The following is a 12,168-nucleotide window of genomic DNA, read 5'->3' as shown; positions in this document are numbered from 1 at the left end:
ATGATTTGCATTGGTCCCACTAAGAATTTCCCTTTAGGTGTCTCCTATAAAGGATATTAGAAAACACAGAAGAGTTTTGTCATTTGTAATCATATATAGGCACAAGGCTGCAAGCGGAGTTATAAAGGGAACTAGGCATTATTAGTATTATCAAAGGAATTATAAGGGGAAAATGTACCCCTTACTGGAAATAATGATATAAGAAGTCACTGTGGAGTTCAATGACCATATAAAGGCACAAGGCTATAGACCGAGTTAGACAGGGAATTCTGAGTATTGCCCATGTATGTATGTAAGGGATAGATAATGTAACATCTAGGGGCAGATTTATGAAAATGTGAGTTTATAGCTTAATAAATAAAAACTCCCCCTATACATTCCTATGGGATCTTTAGAATTGTATCAATGGGTAAAAGTTAGAACTCACCATTTGATAAACAAGGTTCTTAAAACACAATAGGAAAGTATAAAATGTGGGTGAGTTTTTATTTATTAAGCTCTAAACTCAAATTTTGATAAATCTGCCCCCTATTGTAAATAAGAACATTACAAGTCATTAAGGACTACCATTATAATATGGCATTAGGCTAAAGAATGAATGCTTTAATATAGGTCATGGAACTCCAAAGGAGAATTCTTACAAAAGGGGTACATTATTTTATTTTATAATACACAAGCTTCAGTGGGTTGTGTGACAGATATTACACCATATACTGTACAACGATTATAAACAACGGCATCAACAAGTACCGCTCATAAGGATTTATATTTCATGATAATCATGACTCTTTGGCCATTGTGGTTTCATAACTTGTATGAACATAAAAAATTAAAAATTGCATGCTGTGTATTACCCGGGAATAAGGAAATTGTTTTCCCATCGATATCGCATTTCCAGAACAAACTCTTGCCACAGGTGAGCCACGCCCTTTACTCCTCCATGATAGAAGTTGACCATACAGAGACATAAAGCCAGTTTGTATGTCAGGCTATCCGAGGGTGAAGATTTCAGTTGGCTGTACAGGTTCTAAAGACACACAGACACTGCTAAACTGATGGGCCAGTAGTACGTGTTTATAATCAGTGAATGTGGAATGAATGTATACTGAAAAGTTGCATGAATTGCCTTCATTATGCAAAAAAGTTACGTGGCATTCCCCTTTAAAAGGGAAAATGATCTTTAAATTAAAGGACCAGTAACATCAATTTTTTATTAGTGTAGAACGAAAGAAAAACAGACTTATTAAACTTTTAAATCGCTAAGTCTTTATTAAGAAATAACTTACCGAAACTCCACTTGCGCTCCTTTTCAGAAAAGGCGATCCATCATGCGGCGCTTGATTTCTCCTCCCTGCCTTCCTTATAGTAGATAGCCAGGGAGGAGAAATTAAGCGCCGCATGATGGAATATCACCGTTTTGCCTTTTCTGAAGAGGAGCGCAAATGGAGTTTTGGTAAGTTATTTCTTAATAAAGACTTAGCGATTTAAAAGTTTAATATGCCTTTGTGTTTTTGTTTTGTTCTACACGAACAAATTTTTTAATAAAAAGTAATTGATGTTACTGGTCCTTTAACTTTAAAGGAAAACTATACCCCCAAAATTAACACTTAAGCAAAAGATAGTTTACATCATATTAAGTGGCATATTAAAGAATCTTACCAAACTGGTCTATATATTTAAGTAAATCTTGCCCTTTACATCTCTTGCCTTGAACCACCATTTCGTGATGGTCTGTGTGCTGCCTCAGAGATCACCTGACCAGAAATACTAAAACTCTAACTGTAACAGGAAGAAGTGTGGAAGCAAAAGACACAACTCTGTATGTTAACTGGCCCTTATTTTTTAAAATGTCAATTTTCTATATACGATTACCCAATGGCACATACTACTAGAAAAGTATATTATTATGAAAATGATTTATTTACATGAAGCAGAGTTTTACTTATGAGTTGTTTTATGCAATATCTTTTTATAGAGACCTACATTGTTTGGGAGTATAGTTTTCCATTAAGTATACAACAGACTAGCTTATTCTTAACATCTTTTTAATTTGTCCTATATTCTATATTATTTGGTTGTCGAACCAACATAAACTCTCTGTAAGGTTGCATTTTTATTTTATGTGTTACGTTTCAATGCTTATTTGCCTGTACAGTACCTGTCTAACCCTTTTTCACCTTCTATTTAAACTACTGCCAGATTGCTAGGGCCCCAGCAACCAGGCAGTCCCCAAATGTCCATACCAGAAAGCTGCAGAATAAAAATTTTCTAACTTAAAACCCATGCATTTCAAATGATCTTAAAATAGCACTGACTACATCATCATAAAATGTTAAGATGATCTACCCCATTTAAATTTGTATTAAGAGTTACAGTCGCATCTGAACTACTCCTTTGAAAGAACATGATTTTAATATTCTGACATTGCAACAGTACATTACCCTTGTGTTTTGGCAGTGCCTTACTTCCTATTTGCTGCCTGCAGAATATGGTTTTACATATATTTTTATTGTAAAAACAAATGAGACGGCACCGGGATGCAGGTGTAATCCTCAGTAATGAAATCCCAATCCCAAAGACAGAGACACATATTGCTGGCATATCTCCGTGTTGCTAAACTTACATAGTCTTTGCTCTCTGACTGTGAGGAGATGTTTCCTGCGGAGGTGCTAGGTTTGGCTTCCGATCCATCAAGTGATTTGGCGTCAGGGAACAAGAACTGCAGAGAAGGGGGGGGAGGGAGAGAAAATGCACATTTTTTTCAGTTTTTCATTGCTACAGTACATCTAGTTATACTTGGTTACTAATAATACTTTGCCTTATGTAACTACATAAATATATAATAGAACTCTAACCGCAGAATGACACAATCCCTTGCAGCAGAAGTATGCACCTGAACTCCAACACTTCCTTAAAAACTGTCACATCTTGCTTGCTTGTTAGCATACTAAGAAATGGGTTTAACTTGCCGCATACCTATTTTGTCCCCTTTTGTTGTACAGCTCTGAATTATGGAAAGGCTGTCTCCCATAGACTCCACTTTATCCAAATAATTAAAAATGATTTCCTTTTTTTCTGTAATAATAAAATAGTACCTTGTACATGATCCAGATTAAGATATAGGTTTAGGACCTGTCAACCAAAATGCTCGGTACCTGGGGTTTTCTGGACAATGGATCTTTCTGCAATTTGGCTCTTCATACCTTAAGACTACTACAAAATCATGAAAACATTAAATAAACCCAATAGGCTTGTTTTGCTATCTGGAAAACAACAAGTCTGAGCATTCTGTGTAAAAAATTTGGATTATTTTATTATAATGCAGTCTATGGGAGACAGCCTTTCCATAATTCAGAGGTGTCTGGATAACGGGTTTCCGGATGACGTATCCCATACCTGTATAGTTAATCCTTATTGGAATTAAAACCAACCTATATGGTTTACATGATTTCTAGTAGACTTTAAGGTATGAAGATCCAAATTATTCTGGATAACAGGTGCCATACCTGTACTTGATTCCATCTAAAATATAATCAATCCTCATTGGTAGAAAAAACAGCCGCTTGGTTTTATTTAATGTTTAAATGGTATGGAAAGATCCATTATCTGGAAAACCCCAGGTCTTGAGCATTCTGGACAACAGGCTTCATACCTGTGTTAGGGATTCAACATGTAGTTATTTCCCTGCTTTGCTGGTGGTCCTCTTGCATTTTCTGTCTTGGATAAATCTCCATTGTTCTATCTATCTCCTCTCAAACATTTTTAACACATCTTAAATGCCTTCTATGGTTATAGACACCTCTTGCAAGTAAGTCAGTAGGGGATGTGGTCATGTGATTAAGGCTGTACAATTACGGTGGTGGCATGGCAAGTAAAAATAGACTCAAACAGTTATCAAGTAGAGCATTAGCAGATATACTTCCCTAGGTTTGCTATGAACAGCTCAGCACAGAATTTATAGTACACTTGTGAATAGTGTGCCTTCTGTATTCTCTTTTGTCATCTAAAGGGAATAGGATTTCAATTTGGAATTAAATGTGCAGCTATTTGGTCTCGCCGCTGTTAATATGTCTTCTTGCAGTTCCAATCTAAATAAAATGTCATTGTTCTTAAGAGGTCTAACCACAACCTGCCGCAGCATCTCCTAAACATCTTATGTAGTAATATTTTATAAGGAAGTTGTAGGTAAAAACAAAGCGGAATTACACCAAGTAAAATGCTGGCATGCCTATTACCCTAGATGAACAATTCAGGAGGTAAAATGTAGAGTACACTTACCCTATAACACGTAAGGAATATGAAATACTGGCTCTTTCACTTCTGAGTAAAGAACAGCGTTGAAAAAGTTGGGGGCAAGCAATTGGGATTTTACAGCTTAGAGCCTAGTGAATATCCTGAACTATGCAGTGTTACAATGGTTTACCTCTGCTACATTGACAACATCTTGTTAATGTGGACTCCAAGTGAAGAGGACCTCCTTTTTTTCTACAATAGCTACAACACTTTCCACCCCACCATAAATTTCAAATCAAGTCACTCAAAAACAAATCTTAATTTACTGGACACCACTATGGAAATAAAAAGGTAGGAACCATGCCACCTAAAACCAACAGACAGACACACATACCTCAGGAACGACAGTTTCCACTCCAAACATATAAGGAACTCAATCATATACAGCCAGGCAATACGATTAACACGTATTTGCTCAGACCCTATAAACAGAGACGAACACCTAAGAGAACGTAAGAGAGACTTCATCAAACAGACAATAACCCCAGAACAATAGACAACTCCTCCAGTACAAACAAACTACAAAGAATGACCGGTCCCCCTCGTAGCCACATACCATTCCCACCTAGAGGGGCTACGCAAAATCATGAAGGAACTCCAACCCATGATACAGGGGGATAATGGTGTGCAAAATATATTGCCAGAACCTCCCTTACTGGCATACAGACAACCACCAAACCTTGAAAAACTAAATTGTATGAAGCGTCAAATATGCCCCAGCAGAAAGTGGGACAAAAGCCTGCTGCAAGCAAGGAGTAAAACCTTGGTGAACCTGGACAAACACTACGCTAGCAGATGTCCTTCCATAGATCCAACATCAATTGTGGGAAAACAGATCTCCTAGTAGCAACACACTTCTGCAGTGACAACCACAGTACAGGTATGGGACCTATTATCCAGAATGTTTGGGACCTGGTGGTTCTCATAATTTGGAAACTTCATACCTTAAGCCTCATAAAAAATAATTTAAACATTCAACAAACCCAATAGGCTGGTTTTGCTTCCAATATCTCAGTTGGGATCAAGTACAAGGTACTGTTTTATTATTAGAGAAAAAGGAAATCATTTTTAAAAATTTTCATTATTTGGATAAAATTGAGTATATGGGAGACAGCCATCCAGTAATTCAGATCTTTCTGGATAATGGGTTTTCAGAGAATGAATCCCATACCTGTACTGATGCTCTGCAAGTCACTGTACTAATGGGCAACTTTAAAACACATCAGAAGCGAAAGGAATGGGAATATAAATTCATGCAGAAATTCAATTTCCTACAGTGCGACCTCAACAGGGACAAAAGTTTTATGGGCAGATATGAATAAAGGTAATACTGCTAGGTGGCTGTAAGATCTGCACCCAGTGGACATACACAAAAGACTTGCACTTGACCCAGGACTTCTGCCACCTAACAACTCTATAGAGAACCCTAGCGGAGGGACTTTGATCAATATCTGTATAAGAAGAATTTTACACATATTCTTTAGATTGATAAAAAACATTTTACTCAGTGCTAGTGTGTATAAATGGTATGATCTTTTAATACCATGCATGAAAGCTCACATTTTCATTGACCAATAAAAGATATCACCTACTCTATACTTTTTGCTCCTTGCTCAATCTGGCCAAATCAAGGCATGAAGTATATTGTTTGGAGGAGGGGGCTGAAACGACATTAATTGCAGACTGCAGCTGCCCCTAACTTGCCTGGTTATAGCCCTCCAAATTATAATGAAGGTTTTCCTCTGTATTTAAGTGCCACAAGCATCACCTCCTCTCTAGACCAGATCATCTAACTCTCTAAGAAGAAGCTGCAGCTTATCTATTCCCATATCCCCTGCGTTTCTCCTTCCCCCTTTCTCAGTCTCATACACCTGTGTAAAAGTTCTTCTCAGTCTGTTATTTGTATTTGGAATACTCAGAAGCCTCTGGTATCTGTGGATGACCAAGCCAAACCCAGTAAGCTAAGAATTGAAACAAGGGATATAAATCCATCACATACATGTCATCTTTTACTCATGGAACTCAGAGTACCGCTACTCAGGCCACAGCACACTTGATATATTTGGGATGCTAAAGCATTAACAAGATAAACAACAGTTATGATTAATTCACACTCAAGCAACGCTATAGCACTTCGTAATTAACACATCTATTAGAGACTAAACTAAATTCATCAATCAGGGGGTCACAGGGAATGTTTCCAAGAAGCCTGTGGAAAACCAAAAAACCTGCCAGAAAACTTTAGTTTAGAAACGTACAAATAAGATGGCATTGAGGACATCGTTGTTTAAGGGTGACTCGTCGGCTCCCCTACGCTTGCGGATTTTCTTTCTTGCACTGTGGACCATGCTGGTTACAGACAGCTTATGGATATGCACTGGAGCTGGCTCGGTGAGCTTTGATAGTGCTTGGCTTATATCTGCTACCTCTGTTATAGAAAGAAAAAACATTTATTTCTTTGCATTCACAGCTTTCACTGAACAAAACTCATGAGGTTCCAAACTGTTTAATTTGCTTTTAGATTGTGGCTCTGTAACGCACAATAAAGTGATAAAATACCAATGCAGCATTATAAAACCCATAATGACGAACGACAGAGTTTGCAAAACAAAAACTCAAACTTATGCCACAAAAACAAGGATTGCTCTTTTTCACTTTTTCATAAGGTTCAGGTTATGGCACAAGGGGAATTTTGCTATCTGCTATTAAGCAGCACATTTCTACTTAGAAAACTTCTTATTTGGCTTCCTCTTACCTGCAGCCACAACTTTAATAAGTGATGAAAAGAATGCTGTTGCATACTCACTTATTGCATTGGAAATGCTGAATTCCCTGTATGTATTTCAGGTTATGACCAACTCTGCAAAAGGGTTCCAATAAGCAATAGAACATAGAACACAGATACAGTAGATATTGCAGTTACTGAAGTGAAGGGTTTACTGACACTATGGGGCTACTCTTCTCCACCAGATTGTACATGAAACCGGTCATAGCCAACAGCTGTACATTAGTACCAATAGCATGGCTGGAGTTAAGAAACCATAGAAACAGCTGTGGCTCCAGGCACTGGTTTAACTCAGTCCTGAACAGATACAGGAAAAGCAGACAGTATATACAAAGGGTTCACTATGTAAAATAATCACAGGGCTCATCACTGGAAGGCAAAAGTAGCTATAAGTGAATCTTTGGTTTGCTTGCCTGTGAACCTGAGAGCGTTTTGCTCCTCTGCAAAACTCTATGCATTTGAAGAGCCATTTCCTGCTTATTCTGGATATTCTGAGGTTCGTCAATCTGGTATGTTTGATAATCTCATCTACCAGTGCATCAGTGCATGATACATCAGCAGATTAGGAAGTAAACAGAAGGCACAGCTCTTTACTTCCTGCTACACAGACTTGCACACAATGCAATGGTGACAATTGAGTGTCTGGCTCCTTATAAAGTATCCGTCTGTTAAACCCGTGGGTTCACTGATCGGATACTGTACAGGATTGATTCATTTTAAGGGACTGGATTTTGGCTGAAGACTAAGGATATAGATGAATCTGAAAACTGGAAAAAATGTGAGGGATATGTCATATATAAATGTCAGCCAAATCATAAACCAAATACTGGATTTGGTGGATCATTAGTGATAAAGAGAGGTAAATTCTTTAATTTTGCAATATATATTAAAGGAACAGTAACACCAAAAAATTAAAATGTTTTAATACAATTTAAGGTTGCACTGGTGAAACTGGTGTGTTTGCTTCAGAGACTCGACAATAGTTTATACAGTATAATCAAGCCATGGGGGCAGCCATTCAAAGCTGAAAAATGAGAAAAAGCACAGGATACACAACAGATACGCTCTGTAGTATACAGCATAAAGGGATTCTTCAGAACTTATCTGTTATCTACTGTGTATCCTGTGCTTGAATGGCTACCCCCATTGCTACACAGCATCTCGCTTATATAAACACACCAGTTTTAACAGTGCAGGGCAAACATATATTATATTTCCATTCCTTTAAACACCAGTTCGATGGCTACCTTTTCCATTCTCTTCGAATGCAGACTTTCCCAGCAGTTCATCTGTAGATTCTTTCCTTCTGCAAAGTCTAAAAAATTCTGAAACAAAATCACCTGTTAAAAAAAAAAAAAAAAAAAAAAAAAAAGGATTTATTTAATTTTGATGAGATGGAATTAGACACAAGTGATCATGATCATACTGTTAGAAAACTAAATTTTGTAACTGCTGTAATATTTTGATATATACCAGCCCTCAAACTTGTGGCAAGAGGAACAATTAATACATTACATACAGAAATCTGCACATTACTGTAGTATAGTAAGACTGATCTGAAGGTGACAAGGCCAAATTATGCTGCTGCCTCTCAATGTATACAAATAAGCACACGCATTATATCTTACTGTTATCAATACATAGTATTATATGCATTAACAAACTTTATCATCACAGTTTTTACATGTACACAGCCTGTAAATTGATACTCGCAATGTGTATGTAGATCTAGCAAATGCGGGTCTGGGTAAATTAAACTGTTCTTCCATAAAGTCAAGCACAGAAAAAAATATATTCACTATTCAGTGTGAAAAAGAGGCAGCAGATAAATGGGGGTTTATTTACAGCAATGTGCCTCCTGCAGCTTATAGACAGAAGCCTGTACAGTGAGTGGGATAAAATAGGCTTGCTTGCTGTCTGAAGTACTGCACTTACTGGTTAAGGCACCTAGAGTTTCTAACTTCAATGATTAAATGCCAGATGAAATCAAGAACAATGTATGATCCTGCTATGTAATAAGGGGCAGAAACCCATGTCAATGGGAAGCTTTCTGCTTTCCTAATGAATCTTTTTATTCACTGTTTATGTAACCTAAATCACATTACTTTCTTTGTGAGTTTTGAAGCTAAAGGCAAGTAGTTAATAGCCATGTCAGCAATGTTCAATAGCCTCCCTACTGTCAGTTTGCCTTCTGTTGTCCTTTCTGGTACATCAGCGAGTGCTCAGTTCTAACACGATTATGAGAAGCTGGTAGGAAGTCTTTTTTGGGTGACATTAACCAAACAAGGACTTTTAATAAGTACTTCAGTCAAAAGGCATGAACACCACAACCCAAGACATACTTGCTTTTCTATACTGAACTGAAAAAGAATTAAAGTTTATGGCACCATCATAGAGGTGGACACAAGTCAGTGGTTTTAAGTGGTGTTTCAATTTCTTCGTTGACTTCATAACCTCTTGTTTTGCCACTTACCCAGCATGCACTGAGGATTATCTGCTTTCCGAACTCGCACAGACCACTGAGGAGCTTGAAGAGGATCCAAGTCTCTGCAAAATAAATCACCTCAATCAATCAGAAAGCAGTACAGTGGTATAATAGAAAATGTCAGTACTTTCATATTGATCCATGGCTTGAATTATTAAACACAACAGAGAATCAAGCAATAACATTTGTGTGACTCACGAGTATACGTCATTGTCCACAATTATTCCTTCGGTCAGACAGGGCCATGTCGCAGCTAAATGGAGTTCACTGGAGAAAAAAATATTTGAACTAATAAGGGTCTATCAAGGGTTTTTCTGTGAAATGAGACAGTAAAGTACAAGCTTTTTTTCTGCAATAAAAGTGCTGTAGTGGTTAATGCAAAAAATACTTTCCAGTTTTCAATGGAAATATGGCAGTATACGTTAAAACCCAATATGTTACTATTGCAGCTGATGATGACTGATTTTCAGCCAGATATCAGTCGGACCGGCTATCAGGAAAACCCCTTACTGTGGCCAATACAATGACCACTTTTGAACTAATGAAAGAAAATTTCTGACTCATCACTGACCTCTGACTGATGTTTCTTCTCAGCAGTAAAATCTACACATGCGCTGATCACTCTAAGATATTAGAAATAAAGGTAGAAAGAGAGGGAGGAAGAGATATAGCCAGCAACAATGCTATAGGCTTTAAAGGGGAAGTAAAGTAAATTCTATAGTAAATAGAATAAGGCTAAAAATACTGTACTTTGTATAAACAAACTGCAGCACAAGCTTAATCAAACAAATGATTTATGCTTTCAAAGTTGGCCACAGGAGGTTACCATCTTGTAACTTTGTTAAACATATTTGCAAGACCAATGCTGTGCACATGCTTAGTGTGGTCTGGGCTACTTAGGGATCATCATAAATTATCAAAACAGCACAAGTCAAATAATATCTGCCAGAAGCCGATACGGCAAGACTGATTAATAATCAGAATAGGCAGTCTGCACTGGGTCCTGTGTTTTTATGTAATATAATGTGGATTTTATAGTTTTTGTATTGTTTAATACAAACTTTCTTCAACTCTGCAGTACCAGTGGCTGCAGCAAAATAATCCTTTAAATAGAATCCCAGTTTATAGGTTTCTCCCTGCAGCTGGAGTGGCAAACAGAAAAGTTGGAAGGGAATGTAAAGGCAAAAATAATCCAATACAAATCTCTACACAGCTTGATTTCTGCATGGCTTGGAAGTAAGGTGGGGACTCCCCCTGCTGTTTATAAGTATGATTGTTTCCCTTCAGAGCAGTTAGGGACCGTCTGACAATTCCTATGCACAGCAGTAAATCAAGGGAGAATTTAACTGCATACAGTCAGTTTTCTTATAAAAACGGTACACATTTTTTAATTAAAGTATATTGGAGATAGGTTTCTTTTTCATTAAAGAAAGTAAAAATGGGATTGTATCTGTTTGCCTTTACATGCCCTTTAAAAAGCAGATGATTATCAATGCTAACTGGTACCTACTGGTTACAGCACTGGTGCGATTAGGAAGGCACTGCGTATTTTTGTCCATGCCTACTAACCTTATTGGATCTTCACAAGCTCCAAAGGGAAGTTTCCCAAACTCCAGCCCTCCAACTTCACCACCAATAAGTGCATCAATGTCTTTTAAAAAAAAAAAGAAAAAAAAGAAAAGAATAGTCAGCATTGTGTGTGTGTGTGTGTGTGTGTGTGTATACACAAACATATATATACCTTCTTATGGGCAGAACTCTGCTTGTGGAACAGAGATTTCTTGTGAAGAAAATTGAAAGTGTATTCACACTTACACGAAAAGCAACAGCCATGGAGCCTCCTTGCATGACATGGGGTACTAGATCTGTCACCTTTTTATTGACTGCTGGGGCATTCTCCTCCTTACCTTATGCATGAGGTAGGAAGGAGAATATCTCAACAGGCAATAAAAAGGCGATAGAACCAATACCCCATGTCATGCAAGGAGGCTCCATATCCATGGATTATATGTCCAGTGTTTGCTTGCCTCAGAGGACACAGGAAATTCTAAACTTGGTTAACTACCTAGGGTTTTCTTAGTGTTTTTATTCGCTTTCATTTTATTTACTGTTTTGCAATTCATATTTTTGTACACATACATGCAATGTTTACTGCGGTAATATTAAATATAATATGAATACATTTTGTCCTTGTGCTCTGACGAACTCATCGCCCATATGAAAGTCTATTTGTATGTGTGAAGGGGGAAAGTTAAATATTTATATGTTGAAAAACTACTACTGCTAGCAGGAAAGTGTGTTTGAGTGTAAATTAACCCTTTGACTGCTGGAGTGCTAGTATGATCTTACTGTGACTATCTACCATAGGAGAGTGAGTTAATGATAGATGGTGGAAGCGAGTAAATTATCTGGGTGTGGGTGTGTTTTGGGGTGTCTGATGTTAGTCTAACCTGCATGCAAGGTGAGAGTGTAACCCATTATAGCTAAACCCAAGAGTTACGTGTGGTTGAGTCCCATTTTCATGACAAATTGGTAGCAGCGCTGGGACATCCAAGGGTCTCTTTGTGGTCACAGCCTCATTGCACCCCCGCCTAATGGTTTTAAA

At 37.6% G+C, this 12,168-nt stretch overlaps 1 protein-coding gene across 2 annotated transcripts in view; it reads right to left on the bottom strand.

Annotated features, from left to right (window-relative positions):
- rab3gap1.S (RAB3 GTPase activating protein catalytic subunit 1 S homeolog) overlaps positions 1–12,168 on the bottom strand; it is a 39,973-nt gene that overhangs the window by 14,716 nt on the left and 13,089 nt on the right. For both annotated transcript variants that reach the window (XM_041578874.1, XM_018238703.2), the window contains exons 9-15: positions 11,133–11,214; positions 9,762–9,830; positions 9,552–9,625; positions 8,326–8,418; positions 6,552–6,721; positions 2,624–2,719; positions 855–1,027 (exon numbers count right to left, since the gene is read on the bottom strand). In XM_041578874.1, the coding sequence (XP_041434808.1) occupies positions 855–1,027; positions 2,624–2,719; positions 6,552–6,721; positions 8,326–8,418; positions 9,552–9,625; positions 9,762–9,830; positions 11,133–11,214 (757 nt within the window). The remainder of the gene's footprint in view (positions 1–854; positions 1,028–2,623; positions 2,720–6,551; positions 6,722–8,325; positions 8,419–9,551; positions 9,626–9,761; positions 9,831–11,132; positions 11,215–12,168) is intronic.

This window comes from Xenopus laevis, chromosome 9_10S (assembly GCF_017654675.1).
Source record: "Xenopus laevis strain J_2021 chromosome 9_10S, Xenopus_laevis_v10.1, whole genome shotgun sequence".
NCBI classification, from domain to species: Eukaryota; Metazoa; Chordata; class Amphibia; order Anura; family Pipidae; genus Xenopus; species Xenopus laevis.
The sequence above is the reverse complement of the archived record's forward strand: the minus strand, read 5'-3'. Positions and strand labels throughout refer to the sequence as shown.